Here is a 17,838-nt window from a genome sequence, read left to right on the forward strand (position 1 = left end):
GACGTAAGCCAATCGAGCGAGGCCCGTCGCTCAAAGCAGACTGGCGAGGATTGCGACAACAAGACGAGTCAGGCCAAGTCCGCTGCGCGGCAAGGGTCGCGCAGCCTTGAGATAGCGGTACAACAGGAGCATGGGCATCGATGGCTTTCAGCTCATGGTCAGCAGAACAAAGGGAATGCTGAGGTCCATCAAAGGCTGCGATTCTGGCGATCGAAGGAAGACGTTGACTGCGCGAGAGCAACGGCAAAAGACGAGGCGCCCGACCCGACAAGCGACCGAAACAAAACAGGCGGGTCTACCCGAATCACCAGCTCCACCACGTCACGCAAGGCTGATGCTCCGAGGTCCATCGACATGAAACATGAACTCGATTCTACGCTGGAGCAGAGCCTTAGAATAACAACGAACAAACGAATGTGATCAAGAGACATTCACGCAATCCAGCCTCGACAGCTCTGCCAGCAAGCATCCTGTCTACACTTTTTTAACCCTGGACCGCCGTGCCCTTGACAGCCTCGCCCAGCCTGTGGAATCCGCCCTGCGCCGCAACGTCCTTTTGCAGCTGCGCCATCTTCTTCTGGTCGCCCACGGGGTCGCTCGACTCGCCCGTGAGCTGCCAGTCCAGGTAGTTGTTGGTGTAGTTGGGCGCAAAGTCCGGGCTTAGCACGCCGAGCCGCTTGCCGTACCGCGTCACCTTCTCCCAGTCCCTCTTGACGTTCTTGAGGTCCTTGCTAAAGTAGGCGAAGCTGCGCTCGAAGATCTTGCGGTTTAGCTCCGTGCCCATGACGGGCTTGAAGTCGACGTACTCGGCCCACGCCTTCTGCGGCTCGGCCAGCACGAAGTCCGTCGCCCGCTTGCAAGCCCGCATGAACGCCCGCACCTTGTCCGGGTGCGCGTTGATGAACGAGTCGTTGCCAATGTACAGGATCGAACAGAAGCAGCAGCAGCCCAGCTCGGCGAGTTCGTCGATGCGCAGCATCTGCACGTCGTCGGCCGGCCGGCCCTGCGACTCCAGCCACGCTGCCAGCTCCACCATTTGCACGTTTTCGAGCCCGATGCCCGCGTCAATCGTGCCATCGATGATTGCCTTGGTCACATTCATCCCGCACCGCACCGCTGTGTAGTCCGAGGGCGACATGCCGTAGTGCGCCGTCAACTCGTCGATCTGGATCTTGCCGAACTCGCCCACGTAGCCAATACGCTTGCCTTTGAGCGTGCGGAAGTCGGTCGTGATGCCGCTTGACTTGAGGTATACAACACCCGTAAAGGGCTCGTCGAGGAGCGAGCCTAGCGACTGGACGGGGAATCCGCGTGCCTTGGCAGCGAGCGTGTGGATCATGGCTTTGAAGCCCAAGTCGACTTTGCCGGTGCCAACGATTTCGGTGACATCCTGGAGAGGTCAGCCACCATTCTGCCATGATGCTGTGAATACATACGCTGGGGTCGTTGGGCTCAAGAAGAGCCACCTTGATGCCTTCGTCCTTGAAGTAGCCCTTGGCCTGCGCCAGGTACAGAGGGGCGTGGTACGGGGTCGCGTGCCTGCACTCAGTCAGCTCACTCCATCTGATCAGCCAGTCAACCAGCCTACCAGTTGGTGAGGAAGGTGATCTTGTCAGTCGACATGATGGCGATGGATCAAGATGGAAAAACTGCCTTTGTCAATGCGTCAACTCCTCAAGGCAAAGGGAGAAAAGAAGCATGTCCTTTCGCTGGCATTATCCAGTCTCAAGTTCAACCGGTATTTTCTCAGAACAACTTGGCCTCCACCACCAGACCTCGCAAGCAATTGGAACTTGATCGAGGACTGGCCGCGGCAGCCCAAGTCGAACACCCGGCATGCGTTCTTTGCAAGAGTTACCTTGATCGACGAATAATGACATTGCGAGAGGCGCCATTGCTCCTTGCAGCACGATCGTACCGGCAAGTAAACTCTGACTGGTGCAGATTCGAGCTTTCCGAATGGATGTCGGTGGACAATTGAAGAAGAGGGCGTCGGCGGACGGTCAACCCAACATATAGCTTAACCAGAGAGGGGTAATAGCGGGGTAAGCTCCCAACAGATCCAACTTTTCCTAGCAACGCCGGTGACGAACTCTAAACCGCTGCTCGATGTTTCCTCGGTGCCACCTCTTGGTGTTGATTGGCGATGCTTTGCTCGACCAAGATCGCGCAACCCAAATGCACATCGAACAAGGGACGTCCGGGCTCCGCATTGAGTCTCGCGTGCGCGAATTTATATGCTTGCCTCAGGCATTGCGTGCGCATCCGCATGTGAGTCTGCCGCCATCTGTCGTCAATTTAAGCTCGACGTCAAGGGCTTTTGGCCCCAGGGTTCCACGGTCCTGATAGGCCGCCTTCCAAAGACGTTTCCGTTGTTTCCATTTCGGCTTTTGTACGTGTCGTTCTGTACTGTACTCGCTGGACTGTACCGTCCATGGTGTCGTGCCGTCTTCGATTGTCGGTGTCGAGTCAATCTAGGGCAAAGTTGGACCCTGTCGACGGGTGGGCTTCATGATGAAAATGTGGAGCGAAGCAAGACTAGAACCTGCTCTCATGAAGAGTATAGAAGCAGAAAGACACGCAACAGAAAAGATGGTGAGTTGTTTGGGGAGTTGAATGTTTATTTTGCACTGTTGCATTATTGGGTTCCAGGTTACAGTGACGTTAAGCAACCGTTCAAAAAACCACGCGGGAGGATATCAAGAAACAAAAAAGGCTATGAAAACAGGTCATCAAGAAGCTCTTCCAACTCATAGAGGAAAACTCATAAAGTAACGCCGTGAGTATGTGCAGAATCGGAATTGGTTGTACGTGAAGAGAGTCCGTCATCTTCGTCTGACAGTAGCTGTCCCGTCGCTCGAGTGGTGCAAAGGATCAACAATATACAAAAAGTGGGTTGTCGAATCAACTTGTGGTCATCAGGTTGATTGACCTTTCATCAAGAACGGGCCTTGCGACGTGCACTGGCAGGGGTTACGGTGCTGGTGTTCCCAGCGGAGGATTGCCCGGCGGCCGGTCGCTTAGACTGTGGGTCCCTTAGAGCATCGCAAAGCCAAGGGCAAAGCCAACAAGGCTGATGGAGCCCGTGAGAATCCAAGCACGGTCCATGGAGGCAGAAGCCGCGGAATCGTCGCCGCCGCCACTGCCGCCGCTGCTCTGGGCAAAGTTACCGCCGCCGCTGCTGCTGCTCGAAGCAGTGTTGGCAGTGCCGGCAGCACTGGCAGAGGCAGAGGCAAGGACCGCGGTGGTGTTGTCGGCGACGGTAGTGTTGAGAACCTTGATGCTCTTGTAGTCACCGGTCGTGTCGGTCCAGTTGTAGTTCATGCCGGGGTTGTAGTTGATGACCTTGACGTTCTTGACGTACATGATGTACGGGCCCTGGTCGAAGTCGGTGTATCCGCCGGCCCACTGGACGGTCCAGTAGTTTTGCTTCTTGGTGCCGGCAGACCAGACACCAAGAGAGATCCTCGAAGGAGTCTGAGGGAAGTTCCTGCCATTCAGAGCATCCGAATAGTTGAGAGTGCGCACGTCCTGGCCATCAATCGACCAGGTGATGGCCTCTGGGGTCCAGTTGATGCCGTATTTGTGGAACGTGTCGGTAGGAGTGTCGACACCGTAGTAGATGGCACGGTCGTAGCTGGTGGTGTTACCCTTGCCAAAGTAGTTGGTCTCTACCGAGGTGTTGTTGCCACCCAACCATTCCTGAGACAGGAATGTTAGCTAAAGCCAGACATGAAATGACGTTGACTTACCCAGTCAATCTCATCAAGGTCGTCCGACTCGAGGACGATGGAGCTGACAACGCCAGTGCCGTTGGCCGCACGCATCTCGACCTCGACATAGCCAAAGAAAATGTAAAAGTCGGTCATGAGAGTTGGCGCCTGGTTCTCATTCTCAATGACGAAGGCGGCGCCATTCTCGGAGTATTCCAGAGTGGTGCCAATGGCGCCAGTCCAGCTGCTGTTGTCACCGGTGGTAAAGTCGGTGTAAAAGGTCGACTTGTTGAGTCCAGAGTCCGCCGGGCACGTGCCTTGAAGCCGTTAGCATGAGGCATTGAGTGGGCTTGAACAACTCACTGTTCTCAGTTGGGTTGCAGTCGGTGGTCAACTGGGCCGAAGCGAGCGGAACCAGAGCGGTAAGGAGGGCCGTGGCAGCTCCAAACATCTGTTGTTGACGCATCTTGTGGAAATGATTGAGGAGAGTCGGGCTCAGGGTCTCGGGAAATGACGACTTGCGAAGGGAGCTTCAAAGAGTCTGCCCCTAAATAAAAGTTCCAAACAAATGAGCGAGCTGGAACGCTGGCGGCAACGACTGGCAAAGGTTGCACAAAAGGAGAGTGCGCAACACTTGGGGCGGAGCAAAGTTGACAGAGGGCGTCTCTCACGCAGAGCTCCTCGTTGGCGCGGGCGGGGGATGTTCAAGTATTGTCTCAGAGCAAATTGGCCAGCGGCGGCAGGCAAGAATCGACCGGCCCTACTCCGTACGTGTAGATCCATCAGCCACACAAGAGGGCAGTTCCTCGCGCTTCTTTGGACGACGCTGAGCACCACGGTTGGCCGGCAACCCGGGGCGATGTCAACGTGGGACCGTGATAACGGAGCAAATATCGGGAGACGTCCGATCAACATTCTTTCTTCGTTTCCCTGTGGGGCTTACGCGGCCTGTGCAGGTGCTCGAAGCCAGCCAGCGACTCCAGCAATGGTACCATGACACACTCAGCTGCCCAGTGGCAAGACGATGGTGAGGGCCGTCAAGGGCTTTTCCGCCATCTCTTGCCGCAACCTGGCCGTTTTGCGCACCTCGCATTTAACACCAGACTCCGCATCGTCAAGTCTGCTGCGCCGCCCCTCGCGCTTCCCTGCTCGCCACAAGCGCACGTCCTGGAACCACATGCAGGGAAGACGTGTGAAGAGCAGCCAAGGCCGATAAGGCGGTTGCAGAGCCCGGGAGGCGCACCGCGCAAGGCGTGCCAAGATTTGTTCCTGAGGCTCTCCGGGGAAGACGACTTTTCGTGACGTCGCTGGGGGCGGGAAACAATGTGGTGCGAGAGTTGTAGTTGGATGGCGGTCAAGGGATGAGGTCTCGAGGTCCGCTCATCGAAGCGAAGGGACAGCCGAGACGCGGCGGGGAGTCGGAGACGCAATCCCGAGCGGGCGTCCGACGATTAGCCCGTCTCCCAGTGTAAAATCTGAGAACACTCTGGTGGATAGCCAGCGATATAAACAGGTACATGTACAATCCATTTCTATGTCGGGCCAAGAGCGTTGTCGCGCAGAGGATCGTCTGGCGAAAAGGGTCAATTGCGCCGGCTGCGCTCCGGCCCGAAACGGCAATCTAAGCGAGCAAGACCCTTGGGTTCCTGGGTTCCCCTGAGAATCCCGCATCATCCTCATCTTCTCCACGCCTCGCCCGCCCGCCGCACGCCTGATGGCCCTGTGAGGCTGCCCTACTCCAGCTTGTACGGGCGTCTGACCGACACTCTCCAGACCTCTACTCGATGTCATGATCTTCCCTCAAGACTCGTCGCGCTTTGCTCTTCTCGATCGCAATTACCGGACTAGCGGACCTCCATCTCGTCCATTTGTCCACCAAGACCCCGCTGCCCAAGGGTGTGGCTCTGTGCGGCTGTATTGAGGTCAATCCTCATCTGGTCTTTGCATCGACTGCCGAGCACTGCTAGTTGTCCCGACTGCCATTATACCGAAAGTCAGGGGTCGCTGCGTACCGGCTCTCTTTTTTGACCCACGGCACCGCATGTAAGTGTCTTCCAGCTGTGCTGTCCGTGGAATATCCGGCACCAGAGTAGCAAAGAGGATCCAAACTCGACCAAGTTACGTCAGAATGGTCTTCGAAGCGCTGCTGCCGGCCACTCGCCGCCTGCCACGGACGGAACGCACAGATAAAAGGCAGGTGGGAACGAACGATACGAGCCGACTCTCAACGGCCCAACTCGTAGCTTGGCCACACGGAATACGACCAACTTCAAAAGCCCTCTTGGCGTGGGTCTGAGATTCCTCCTTATCTTGCCCGTCAAAAGCTTTCGATGTTACATCTCCACCATGTTGCTCGGCGCTGTCAAATTTCAAACTCTCGGCGTCTCATTCGAATTTCCCTGGTAGTTCGAGAGCTGCGCTGGGATGGTTGTTCTGAGGAAATGTCTTGCCTGCTCGACCGAGCATCATCCGTCTCCACGCGCGCTTTCGGTACTCAAAAGTGGCGTTGCGCTCACAGGGCTTAGACTTGCCGTGTCCAGAAACGACAGGCCAATGTTCTCCCGGGTCAATGTCAGGGCCGAGACACGATTGTGAGCGCTGGACGACAGGATATTTACGGCTGCTATTTAAAACCAGAGTAAATGTTGAGACATTAACCGAGAATCGGCACCTAAGTCTTGCGCAAAGATGTCTTTTTCTTTTTGTGGAGTCAAAGGCAACTGAGTTATCCCTTGTAGTTGCGTGCCGGAAGTCTCATCTTTGCTGGATTTCCTTTGCCTTCTTTGTACCGCAGCTCCAGTCATCTCCCAGCGAGGAAGCAAGCAGCCTGGGAAGCAGCAAGCCACGTCTTCGCGACATTCATTCCAGGACATCAGGGGCTCCCCCAGCAATCTCAACACCATCAGTCAGACCTTGGATCTCATTCACGCGCGTTGCAGCCAGAAACAAACCACTCTTTCCATCCCGTCTCTGCGAAACCTGCCCTGGCCTTCCGCCAAACTGCAACACCTCCTGATCTAGTGCGCCGCAGCAAGAGTCCTAGGCTTTTCTCAAGCTGACCTCGAAACAAGCGCTCCAGCTGACTCCACAACGGTCAGGTTGCCCAGCCGCCGTAGACCGGGTGGCCTGACGCAGCACGACCGGGCGCACAATATTAAAGCTGGCCGATTAAACTCAAATCCGTCCATCAACCAAGCGGGATCCCAGGCAAACAAGCGGGGCGGGGCGGCGGGACGGCGCGGGCCGCTGCCCTGCTGTCTGGGGTTGTTTCTGCTGCTGCTGCTGCTGCTATGCCACATTGCGGAGTGGGAGGATGGGGCCGACAACGGCGCCCGTGCAGATATGCGTGCATGCCTACCTGCGGGCGTGTTGGGTGCGCCGACGGGGAAGTGTCAGCGTTGCAGCGTGCATGCTGCTGCTGCTGCTGCTGCTGCTGCTCCCCGAAGTGTCTTCGTGCCGTGTGGTGGTGGAAGCGAGGGACCATGACGCCTGGCCAAGGTCGCACATGCGCGGGGCCATTTGCTGCAGGCAACGTGAGATCCGGCTTTGCGTTCTAAGGTGAGTTGGAATTGTAAACTCGATTGGTGGGGTATAGTAAGTTGGTATAATGTCTCCCTTTTCTTGTCCTCCTGTCCACACAACGAGGGGGTTGTGACGCCTTCCTGCTTCATCAAGAGACAAAGCCGATTCATCTGGAAACAACGAGGGCGGCCTGTTTGATCGCCCGCCATGGTCGTCGTTGATCAAACAGCCTTGTCCAGAATTCTTCCTCGCGGGACGTGGCGCAGATCCGCAGGCCTTGTGGAGCCTGTTGGCTGTTGACCTATCCCCCTGATCCCTTGACGGTCAAGCCGTGACTACTGTACTCTCGTCTCCCTTCCAAAATTCTGAAAACCAAAAACTCATGACATGATGCGCTGAAGCAACACCTGAAGCCGCCACATTCCGCAACGCCAGACCCGTATAGTGCAAGTCAACCCCAGCAAAACACCAGAACCCAAACACCACGAATGCTGTAAAATGAAACAAGGCAAGAGCCGACACCAATGAAAACTCAGATGCGCTCAGGGTCCAGCAGCGACAGGCGTTGCTCACCTCAGCTGAGGTCAGAGCCTGCAGCCTTGACGAGGGAGTTGCAACAGCGCAGCGCTACCTCGTCTCAGTTCCATCAGCGCCGACCCCCGGCACCGTGACCGCCATGCCGGAGCCTCTGCCCTGCTCGTCTACGGGGCGCCCCTTCTCGCCTACCCATGCCAGCCCTTTGCACCCTTCCCCTTCTGTCTCGACTTGCCGGATGAACCCGTTGACCCGCTGGACGACCCATCCGCTGACGCTGTCGACGCCCATATTGATGGGGTCGCGCTCAGAGCCTGGGCCGCCCAGACGAATCACGCCGCCTGTCTGGCAGCGGCCCGGCGAGAAGAGGTACTGGACGCACTCGGGGCGGCTGGCGCAGGCTTCGCGGCACCCCTGGACGTCGTAGGTGCGTGGCGTCTCTTCAAAGTCCATGGAGAGGTTGTCCCAGTTTTCCTTTTCGGTGCTGATCTGCGGCGCAACGACGTTGGCAAAGACATCGCGGTGGCGCAGGATAGGAGGGTCGCTCTGTGTCCGTCGTCAGCTTTGAAGGGGGTCGAAAGACGTATTACGTACCCCTTGCTGCAGCCAGCTTTGCTCAAAGTCCCACATGGCTTTGGTCCAGTCAGCGGGCATGTGGTGATAAGAAACAACGCCGTAGCACCAATGGCTCGAGGTGTAGTCAAGCGAATAGGGCGTTTCTTGCTGGAGCACCGGGAAAGCTGGCGTCAGTTCAACGCCAATCACTTCCATCAGAGATGCAACAACCAAGTCTCCGGCCAAATCTTCTGATGTCAGCTTGTTCCAAAGATCCACATTCTCGTTGCGCTTCTTCATGGCCGCTTCCATGGCCGCCCTGTTGATGAGGACGCCGGATCCAGAGTGTCCAAACAGGCGGTCCATCATCCAGTTTTGGCCGCCGATGTAGAACGGCTTGTCCGGGTCAAAGACGCGCACCCAGCGGAGCAGGTTGCTCCACACAACGTACGAGTCGGCTTCCATGAAAAAGAACCAATTTTGCGTCGGCGCCTGGCGCAGTGCCCTTTCCATCATGGGGACAAACTTCCACTTGTCCAGGTTCCATGCCCTGTAGCTGGCGCCCTCGTCCAACTCCGCAAAGCTCCTACCCTCTCGCTTAAAGTCGTGCAATTGGCGATAGAAAGCAAAGTCCCCGTTTGTGGTTTTGATTTCATCCGGGTACTCATCCAGCGCGTCCTGAATCTGCTGACCATCAATCTCCTCGGCCAGATCCGAAAAGATGGCATAATTGGGAATGCATCGCAAAGTCGTGTCCAGGTGGATCGGCACCTTTTCGTGTGCCTCTGTTGCTCCGGTCTTGAGGACGACAAATACGTCGTCGGCGCCTTCCAATCCCTTGCAGGGTAGGTTGCCGTCAGGGGGCGGCCGTGAGACCTGGGACCCCGAGGGGACGTCAATGTGAGGGGGCTCCCCAAAGTCTTGGTCCAGTCGCACAGTTTCGGGTACGAATTGCTCCGAGCCAAAGGAATTTTGCCGCAACAGTCCGAGGTGTTGCCAGGTTACTATGAGGACCAGCAGGGTAGCGGCCGTAACGAGGTAGACGGATATCCGGGGTCGTGAGGCGGAGAGAACCATTTTTTTTCTTTCTTTATTTCTTTCTTTTTTGGGCGGCAGATTGGTGACGATATGGCAATGGTATTAAGAGGAATCGGAGCGTGGAATGAAGGAGAGACTAGCACCGGAAGAGGAGGGTCGCTCGAGCCGGCGGCAGAGTGGAGCGACCGTGTCTAGCAGACAGCGGCCGCAAGCAGGAGCAGACTGGAGAGAATGGTCGACGGCCGTGGGAGGAGAGCAAGGCGGAGAAGGGTTGGGGAGCGGCATAATTATTATTATTATTATTACGATGACGAGGAGGACGGGCGAGGGAGGAGCCGATCAGCAGGTGAGAACAGGACGAAACGAGCGTTTGGGAGCATCATCATTCGCGGACTACCTTACGGCGGAAGCTCGCGCTGGCTGAGTGGCACTGCCTGGCGAGAGCAGCTAGCTCGTGAGCTGGAAAGTGTGGGTGCGGTGTGCGCAGCGGGGGGTCTCGGTAGCAGGCCCGCGACTGTGCTTAGGTCGTCGTCCCCTACCGTACCTAGGTACAGTACCTTGACTATTTCGTCTCCAGGAACTCTGGCTCCCGCACCGTCGGACTGTGGCAGCTTGGCCATTTGTTTCTGCCACTCGGATGGCGTCAAACGGTGTCGCAGAAACGCAAACGGCGGCACCAGCCCAGCGCTAATGGGGAAAGACGTCGAAGCTGATGATCTCTTGCTGCACTGTACTGCACTGCACTGCACTGCACTGCACGTCCCTTGCGGCGGCGAATTGCCATGACAGTTGCACCGTCGTGACGTCAGCTGGAAAGACGCGAGTAAAGGAACCTTCAAGGCGATCAAACAACGTCGCGCTGCCCCTTTTGACATGGAAGACCCTTTTTCGAGGTTTGTATCATTGTTCTAGCTTTGGCCGCTAGCCTGCCTTTAGGCAATCCAGGGACACTTTGGCACTGGAGAGGCAAGCCTCCACTCCCGAAATTTAGGCTAAGGCGTTCCCCTTCCGCCCACTCGTCTGTCGTACCGCCCTTGGCTGTCACTGGCACCTAGAGAGCTGCGAGGGTCACGATGTGAAACGAAACCGGAACATGGTGAGAAGCGGGGAAATCATTCTGGTGTGTCGGTCGATCTCCTTCGCGGTCAATTTCGCGGCGCTGACATGACCCGGCGCGCAGCTGACGTGCGTTTAAAGGAGAGTGATCGCTGCGCTTTGGATTGCACCCCATCCAAGGCAAGTCGAGAATCTGTGTTGAGGGGTGAAAGGACGCGAAGGGGCTCATCCGGCCTGCACCCGCAGCTGTCGGGTTGCTGTCATCGGCTCTGCTAGATATGCGACAGTGGCTAGTTTCTCCGACCCGCAAACCTTGACCAACCAACAACACCCCAACCCCACGATCCAACCATCTTCTTCCATTGCTTCCTCGTTTGTCCCGCATTATCGACTTGCCGTGTCTAGGAGCTTGGAATCCCACGTCCCGGTTGAAACATTCGTGGGATAGCGGCAGCTTTCCCGTGTCCTCTGTTGCTTTTCCCGATTCATCTGCGTTATGCATTGCTCTAAGGACAAAGTTCTTCTTTCAGTCTTCGCTCTTTGCGCTACATGACATGTGCGAATCTTGGCGCGTCTGGGAATCGTTAGCATGGCCCAATGCCACCTCGACCGCCGATTCGATCTGCCATGAGGCTTCCTCAGGCACACTTATTGCCCTAGATCATCTCGCGGGCTTTCTTGAAAGGGAAGACCCTGGTATACCAGCAGCCATTTCCGTTTTATTTTATTTTTTGTTTTACTTTATTCAAATTTTTTTTTTTTTTTTTCGCTGGCTCTACATCCTCATCGACTGGTACCGACCGGTGGCGTCCATTCATGACCACACATGCCGCACATGGTATGCGACGGCCTGTTATCTCAGTCAAGAGACGACTCTTTCATCACCTGCCCAAAAAGCCACTGTTCGAAAACCATGCGGCCATTTTCTCTCTGCGTTGGCCCTCACAATGCGCCTCGAATTCTGGCAATTGCCGAATCTGCTCCGATGTGAGCACCTAGTGCTGGCTTTTAAAGCCCACCTTCGTTTCCTTTCTAGAGGATCCACTTCTGTTTTGAGCTCGAAGCTCTGTCTCATTCCATCATGCGCTACGTTTTCATCGTTGCCCTATTGCCCTTGGTCGTCTCCGTCCGGCTACTTTTGCCTGCTCCGAATGCCATTGTGGTTCCAAACCGATACATCGTGACGCTAAAACAAAATGATACGCAATCGGTTATTCGGGCTGCTGGAAGTTGCGTCGATGAGAAATATATTCGTCATGTCTACGACTTCGGGAAGTTCAAGGGCTTCTCCGCGACTCTCGACAAGAAGACCCTCGACGACCTCCAGAGTAGCAATGCAGTACCAAGTCATGTCTTAACCACACCTGCTAACACTGAAATAAAGACAGGTCGTATCCGTCGAGCCTGACACTATAGTTTCGACGGCCTTGCTTGCAGTGCAAGACCCCTCGATCTGGAACCTCGCCCGCATCTCACACCACAACCGAAGCAGTGCGCACAAATACATCTACGACAACAGCGCCGGCTCGTACACCTGCGTGTACATCATCGACACTGGTATCCACATAAACCACAACGACTTCCAACGACGCGCTTTTTCCATCGCCAACTTCTCCCCCGAAAATGACGTTAACGACAACCACGGCCACGGCACGCACGTCGCCGGAACCGTTGGATCTGCCACCTACGGCGTTGCCAAGAACGTGTCTCTTCTTGCTGTCAAGGTGTTTGGCGCCTCAGGCACAGGGCCTGCTTCGGACGTCGTCGCCGGCATCGCATTTGCAGTCAACGACTACGTTTCGGTCAACCGCAGCCAGTGCGCCAAGGGCGGCGTCGCGAATCTCAGCATCAGTGGGCCATTTACGGAGGCCCTCAACGCCGCAGTCAAGGCGGCTGTGGAGAAGGGCTTGTTCATGGCCGTCTCGGCGGGAAACAATGGCCAAAACTCCTCAAAGTTCAGTCCCGGAAGTGTCGAGGAAGCCTGCGCTGCGGGCGCGACCGACGCAAATGATTCGAGGGCGTGGTTCAGCAATTTTGGACCGAACGTTGATATCTGGGCGCCGGGGGTGGGTATTCTGTCGACTTGGAATACTGGGCCCAACGCGACGGTAGGTGATGCCCAGGACGAGGTATTGTTAACCAGGAGTCTCGCTGACCTTCTGCCACAAGAACACTCTCGATGGAACCTCGATGGCGGCACCGCACGTCGCCGGGCTCGCTGCCTACCTGACTGCTCTCGAAGGCGAAAGAACCCCGCTTGATCTCCGCAAACGTATCCAGCAGATTTCGACAAAGGACCTGGTAACGAACATTGAAAACACTAGCAGCATCAACGATCTGGCCTACAACGACAATGAAGCGTGCTGAGATGGCAGAGTTTCGAAATTTTCGCATGGAATCTAGACTGATTGAGAGGCGGGGGTGTCTATTTGATCCTGAGATGACCAGAGTTTTAGTACTAGGACGAGCTCACACGGAATTTGTCGATGTCTTGGAAAGCCGTGGACGTGTACAACATTTTACGAAACATCTGCAAACCTCTAGACTTTCTGCCGTTCCGGTCATTGATGGCACTGAGCTCTTGGGCTGTTCAGCCCTGCAGGCCAGGTCCGCGCCTACTGAAGATTCCCGAACGCTGCCATTACAGCCACGCCTAGGGGGTCGTCGTTCATCATCACAGCCGCGTCTATGGAGCGGTCGTCCGCGGTAGCGGCCACGCCTATGCAGCGTTTATCCACTCTCATGACTGTGCTTGGCGAGCTGTCGTCCATACCTGTAGCTGGAACTGGAGTGTTTCAATTTTTTTTTTTTTTTTTTTTTCACTCACTGAGGCGGGTACTTATTGAAATGTGGAGACAACTAGGGCTGGCTGACCTGCAGCTCAGCCACAAGCCTATCAAGAGTGGCAGTCCTTCGTCTTCTCCAGACTTCGGGACTTAAGTACATCCGAGATGCACCTTTTGGCGACCAATTGACCTCGTCCGAGGCTGTCTTCTTCCCAGGCAGTGGGGGCAGAATGCCTGCGCCCCTAACTTTCAATGTCCGAGCTGAATGAACTGCGCAGCCTTCTGTGTAATCACCAAGCGAAGCTATTCGCCATGAGGTCGACCGAGGGAAAGATGCACGTATAGCGCCCTGCAGGCGGCTGAGAAGGTGCTGTGGCCAATCAATCGCGCCAATCGCGCTGTTCACGCGGTTCAATCATCATGTGGCGGGATGCATTGCTTACGAAACGTGACACTTCAGCATCTCCATTCATCTAAGCCTTCTCCAAGACTTTTCTCGAACATCTCTTTTCAGTCCGCTTCCAAAAACCCATTGGCTTGACGATTGGTTCATCGTTTGTTCAGAATGTGGCCTTGGAGGCGAAAACCGGAAGTAGAAGTGTCGGACGGAGACATCCCCTACGTCACGGAGGAGGGCATTGTCGTGCTTCATGATGACGGTCCTGGAGCCATTGCAGAGTATTATCATAACTCCGCACCACCAAGCCAGCTGCTGACGTTGCTCGCCCAGTGTCTGCTTCGTTCACGGGCTCGGAGGACATCGCACAAAGACCTGGTCGAAAGACAAATGCTGCTGGCCACAGCAGCTACTCCCAAATACGCTTTCGCAACGAGGTGTCAAGATTCGAGTCCTCAGCTTCGGATACGATGCCCGTCCCGTGAAATGGGAGGGCGGCTCAGGCCACGGTCGGGTCTTTGGATGCTCGAGATCGCTTATGCAGGAGCTAGCCGACTACCGTGAAGACGTAGGGGCTGAGATTTGCGACCGTCCGATTGTATTTGTTGGTCCACAGTCTGGGAGGCCTCATAATCAAAAGCGCCATCACCCAGTCGCAACAGCGCAGTCCTGGAGAACCAGAACGAAACATTTTCGACTACACATATGGCGTGGTGAGTCTGAAAACAAGGCATTGTGCGTAGGAATTGGGACTCTCTGTCCTCTGACAAGGTCCTTTTTACAGGTCTTTCTGGGCACGCCTCATCATGGAAGCGACTTGACGGCGTGGGCGCGCTACATCAAAGGCATCTTTGCCATCGCTCAAAGAACTCCAAACAAAAACCTAATCGAAGTCTTGACACCAGACACTGCTCAGCTCAAGGACCTCTCCGAGAGTTTTGACAACGTAGCCGGGCAGATCGAAAAGTACTGCTGTTACGAGACTGAATCTACCAGCATTGCCGGAGTGGACATTGGACTGGTTGGTTGTATCACTCACTGATTGCGATATGAGGCTGACATTGGTTTCAAGATTGTGTCCGGAACATCAGCAATAATGAACGGCGCCAAGCTCGCTGCCGTTAGTGAAGATCACACGAACATGTGCAAGTTCAACAGCGAGCAAGAGCCCAACTATAGAGCTGTAGTAAGAGGTGTCAAGAATCTTGTCACTAAGATCCGAAGGTCAAATGACCAACAGAACGAAGCGTCGGCAGAAAAATTCCAGAAGAGTACGTTGTTGCTAGAAGGCCCTGACGATTTTCAAGCTTCAAGCATCTTTCAGTACGAAACAAGCCGGAGTTCCTAGAAAAGGCGTAAACGCGAAGGACCTGTGTTGTTTTGCTCTCGGAGCCTCCCTTCTCCCTCCAGTCCCACTCAACTGTGGCAGGATGATTTGCGTGCTTCATTCTCTTCTCTTTTCCTCACATCGTCAACTCTATCACGGCCGCCCCATGACGATGTTTTTGAATTCGAATCTGACTTTCGCGGTACATAGTGCGAAGAAAGTTACTGTCATCTCTTTATGCTTCACGGCTATTTGAGCGCAGTGAAAGCATTGCCGAATCCGAATCCAAGACATTCCAGTGGCTTATGGATCCCTCCGAGAATCAACAGTCCAAGTTCATCGACTTTCTCCGCGGCGACGATACGCTGTTCTGGATCTCAGGAAAACCAGGGGCAGGAAAGTCGACACTGATGAAATTTCTCTACGACCACCCAGCCCTCCGCACCCACCTCGATAGCTGGTCTGGCGGAGAAGTCTATGCAACAGCGTCGTTCTACTTCCTTCGACGGGGAGAAGACCTACAAAAGTCACTTGAGGGCCTACTGCGGTCCCTTCTTTACCAACTTGTTCACCAAGTACCCGAATTCGCTCCAATTGTGTTGTATTACCAGGACTTATCTAGCCCATGGCAACTGAGAGCGCTCGAACGCGCTTTCGCTGATTGCATGAAGACAGGGCCTCGAATCTTCTTCTGCATAGACGGCCTAGATGAATACACCCCAACGAGGTGTCCGTCCTTTCCCAGAGACGCTGCAGAAGACCGGGGAGATGCGCGGATTGAAATCGCAAAATTCATTTGCAAGTTTACGGAACCAAGCCCTCGGCTGAAGCTCTGCATCTCAAGCAGACCACATGAAGAGTTTCGGAACACATTTAAAGACGTGCAAGGCTTGCAACTCCATGACCTTACCAAGGACGATATTCTGGCCTACATCGATAATCACTTCGATTCGATCGAACAGCAGTATTGGCAGGCGATATTTGTTTCTGAAGAATATCTCGAAATTGTTCAAGGATGGAGTGATGAGAGCGATGTGTCGCCACGAAATGTTCTCCGCAAGAAAGTCCTCGAAAACCCTTCTGGTGTCTTTTTGTGGGTCAAACTAGTCGTCGACCGTCTTTCAAAAATGATCTTTCAAGCCGAATCAAGTTTGGCAGACATGATCAACTACCTCGACAAATCCGAAGGCGAGCTGGAGGAACTTTTCGAAGACATGTATGATGAGATTCTTGAAGAGGATCGAGAGGAGGGTCTTGTCTATATTAAAATGCTCGAACTAACATTTGGAACTGCCTCGACCGTCACGTTTCTTGCTTACGGCTCCTACCCAACCCTTTCCGAGAGGTTGGCCCCCACTCAGCATTTCTCGGAAAAGCTTGGCGAGCTCACCGAAGAGAAACTGCGGACTTTGGAGCATCGGAAAAAGATTCGTTTGGAAAAATGCTGCGGACAATTCGTCGAATTGGACGGCGAGAAGGTCGATGTGGTTCACCAAACCGTTGTTGAATTTTTCTCAAGTGATCGCTTCCATCAGAGAAATGCGACCAGTATGAAGGGGATAGAAGCGAAGAGAAATATCTACGCTGCCGCCGCCGTCATTAAGCAGCTATGGAACCCACACCTTGAGGTCCTACAAAACAGCTACTTGGATCGCCAGGAATGGGTTTTCGGAATGATTAAGTATGGGGTCCACGTGCTCTATCTTCTCATTAAGGAAGGGACCTCCACCAACCTCGTCACGCCCTTCGTGAATGCAGCTTCCTCGTCACAACTTTTGTCTTGGGCGTGCAGAATTTCGAGCCCCATGTACAAGGCAATTTACCGCCAGAGACCTAGAGGACAGCCTTTTGCGGACTTATGCCACGGAGCTCTTCATGAGATTCTACACGGCCTTGGTAGCTCATTGCCAAAAGTTCCAAAGCCAAGCCTTCGCCCAACCATCGAAGCAATGTTTGGAGTAGTTGCAGCCAACCGCGACCTTTCAATCTTCATCAGAAGGACAGCTGCTGAGTCCATCGAAAGGATAGTCGCTAACTCCATCTCGCTATGTTCTCGGAAAAGACCAAATTCAACATCCCAAGGCCTCTCGACGTGGCAACACTGCTTGGTGGCCCTGGTATTCTTCAAACGTGTCTACGGACGATGCTCATCAGACCAGGACGGAAATAACTTTTTGGCACGTGTGAATTGGCAACCAGATGAACTTACTGCGCTCCTTATCCGCGCAGGAGCAGACCCTTATGCATCGATTAAGATCTACCCATTTGCTTCGCCCGAATGGAGTGGGGCGCAGCCTTTTTGGGCAATTCGTCATTACATTGAGCAGCAGTCTCTGGAAGACTTTGACGAGGCTCTCCTGGATCGCCGACAACTTTCGGCTCTTGAAGTGCTCGAAATGGTATTCGGACGTGGCAGGAAGGCAACAGTATTGCTCCGTGGGAAAGCAGCTTCAAAATCTACCTCCGCCTTTCCCGGATCATGGTTATCGCGGTTCGGGGGTACGTCAACCAGGAGAAGGGATGACGACGCAGGAAGATTGGAAAGAGGAGTTCAAACGGCCAATGAACACGGAGGGAGAAAGTTTCTTCGGCGCCTCTTCCAGTAGTTCTTGATGGCTCGGCTCAGGCGCTCGCTCAGTGACGGATGCGTCGTGGGAAGAAAGCACTCCAAAGCTACCTTCAACAACATCGTCACGACAAGATGAACGCGATCAGGGGCTCAGAGACGACAGGCGAGCAATTTGACGGCATGGTCAGCGAAGAAACTGATGAGATATACCACTGCAAACACTGTTTCTTCAGTGAGACCTTCGCCGAGTGAGGACTGAGAGTCAGATCACGATCAATTTTGTGGACATCGAGTCCAGAGGCGTTGTTGTGTCAGCTTGGAGCGCTTATTGATTTTGGATG

At 54.6% G+C, this 17,838-nt stretch overlaps 6 protein-coding genes across 6 annotated transcripts; 3 read left to right on the top strand and 3 right to left on the bottom strand.

The window, feature by feature from the left end:
* Positions 1-421: 421 nt before the first annotated feature.
* Positions 422-2,034, bottom strand: IWZ02DRAFT_284091 (NMT1/THI5 like-domain-containing protein). The gene is made up of 4 exons (XM_066763682.1): positions 1,859-2,034; positions 1,589-1,649; positions 1,437-1,539; positions 422-1,390 (listed from the first exon to the last, which is right to left on the bottom strand). Exons 2-4 carry the CDS (start codon positions 1,621-1,623, stop codon positions 485-487), a joined length of 1,044 nt encoding a protein of 347 aa, XP_066622622.1. The 5' UTR covers positions 1,624-1,649; positions 1,859-2,034; the 3' UTR covers positions 422-484.
* On the top strand, positions 1,931-2,896 carry IWZ02DRAFT_284098 (uncharacterized protein). The gene has a single exon (XM_066763683.1). It carries the CDS (start codon positions 2,238-2,240, stop codon positions 2,754-2,756), a length of 519 nt encoding a protein of 172 aa, XP_066622623.1. The 5' UTR covers positions 1,931-2,237; the 3' UTR covers positions 2,757-2,896.
* Positions 2,897-4,377, bottom strand: IWZ02DRAFT_284071 (concanavalin A-like lectin/glucanase domain-containing protein). The gene is made up of 3 exons (XM_066763681.1): positions 4,077-4,377; positions 3,753-4,030; positions 2,897-3,702 (listed from the first exon to the last, which is right to left on the bottom strand). Exons 1-3 carry the CDS (start codon positions 4,177-4,179, stop codon positions 3,037-3,039), a joined length of 1,047 nt encoding a protein of 348 aa, XP_066622624.1. The 5' UTR covers positions 4,180-4,377; the 3' UTR covers positions 2,897-3,036.
* A 3,276-nt stretch (positions 4,378-7,653) lies between these two features.
* On the bottom strand, positions 7,654-9,497 carry IWZ02DRAFT_284189 (uncharacterized protein). The gene is made up of 2 exons (XM_066763685.1): positions 8,364-9,497; positions 7,654-8,315 (listed from the first exon to the last, which is right to left on the bottom strand). The coding sequence occupies exons 1-2, from the start codon at positions 9,399-9,401 to the stop codon at positions 7,863-7,865; spliced, it is 1,491 nt and encodes a 496-aa protein (XP_066622625.1). The 5' UTR covers positions 9,402-9,497; the 3' UTR covers positions 7,654-7,862.
* Positions 9,498-11,210: 1,713 nt separating this feature from the next.
* Positions 11,211-12,946, top strand: IWZ02DRAFT_284201 (oryzin precursor). Its single transcript, XM_066763686.1, has 3 exons — positions 11,211-11,757; positions 11,807-12,526; positions 12,588-12,946. Exons 1-3 carry the CDS (start codon positions 11,500-11,502, stop codon positions 12,783-12,785), a joined length of 1,176 nt encoding a protein of 391 aa, XP_066622626.1. The 5' UTR covers positions 11,211-11,499; the 3' UTR covers positions 12,786-12,946.
* Positions 12,947-13,518: 572 nt separating this feature from the next.
* On the top strand, positions 13,519-17,749 carry IWZ02DRAFT_499854 (uncharacterized protein; the record flags this gene model as incomplete). Its single annotated transcript, XM_066770239.1, has 8 exons — positions 13,519-13,571; positions 13,665-13,882; positions 13,935-14,199; positions 14,255-14,314; positions 14,386-14,622; positions 14,674-14,872; positions 15,139-17,427; positions 17,661-17,749. The coding sequence occupies exons 2-8, from the start codon at positions 13,770-13,772 to the stop codon at positions 17,747-17,749; spliced, it is 3,252 nt and encodes a 1,083-aa protein (XP_066622627.1). The 5' UTR covers positions 13,519-13,571; positions 13,665-13,769.
* Positions 17,750-17,838: the final 89 nt, after the last annotated feature.

The sequence above is a fragment of the Phyllosticta citriasiana genome (assembly GCF_038021145.1).
Source record: "Phyllosticta citriasiana strain CBS 120426 chromosome Unknown IWZ02scaffold_7, whole genome shotgun sequence".
Classification (NCBI taxonomy): Eukaryota; Fungi; Ascomycota; class Dothideomycetes; order Botryosphaeriales; family Phyllostictaceae; genus Phyllosticta; species Phyllosticta citriasiana.

Excerpts from the sequence above, each read along its gene's own strand:
- IWZ02DRAFT_284189 (XM_066763685.1), bottom strand. The coding sequence starts at position 9,401 with ATGGTTCTCTCCGCCTCACGACCCCGGATATCCGTCTACCTCGTTACG. Across the intron at positions 8,316-8,363 it reads AAAGCTGGCTGCAGCAAGGG|AGCGACCCTCCTATCCTGCG; the intron begins GTACGTAATACG and ends CGACGGACACAG.
- IWZ02DRAFT_284071 (XM_066763681.1), bottom strand. The coding sequence starts at position 4,179 with ATGCGTCAACAACAGATGTTTGGAGCTGCCACGGCCCTCCTTACCGCT. Across the intron at positions 4,031-4,076 it reads CTGCAACCCAACTGAGAACA|GCACGTGCCCGGCGGACTCT; the intron begins GTGAGTTGTTCA and ends AACGGCTTCAAG. Across the intron at positions 3,703-3,752 it reads ACCTTGATGAGATTGACTGG|GAATGGTTGGGTGGCAACAA; the intron begins GTAAGTCAACGT and ends TTCCTGTCTCAG.
- IWZ02DRAFT_284201 (XM_066763686.1), top strand. The coding sequence starts at position 11,500 with ATGCGCTACGTTTTCATCGTTGCCCTATTGCCCTTGGTCGTCTCCGTC. Across the intron at positions 11,758-11,806 it reads ACCTCCAGAGTAGCAATGCA|GTCGTATCCGTCGAGCCTGA; the intron begins GTACCAAGTCAT and ends AAATAAAGACAG. Across the intron at positions 12,527-12,587 it reads ATACTGGGCCCAACGCGACG|AACACTCTCGATGGAACCTC; the intron begins GTAGGTGATGCC and ends TTCTGCCACAAG.
- IWZ02DRAFT_284091 (XM_066763682.1), bottom strand. The coding sequence starts at position 1,623 with ATGTCGACTGACAAGATCACCTTCCTCACCAACTG. Across the intron at positions 1,540-1,588 it reads ATCACCTTCCTCACCAACTG|GCACGCGACCCCGTACCACG; the intron begins GTAGGCTGGTTG and ends GACTGAGTGCAG. Across the intron at positions 1,391-1,436 it reads TTGAGCCCAACGACCCCAGC|GATGTCACCGAAATCGTTGG; the intron begins GTATGTATTCAC and ends TGACCTCTCCAG.
- IWZ02DRAFT_284098 (XM_066763683.1), top strand. The coding sequence starts at position 2,238 with ATGCTTGCCTCAGGCATTGCGTGCGCATCCGCATGTGAGTCTGCCGCC.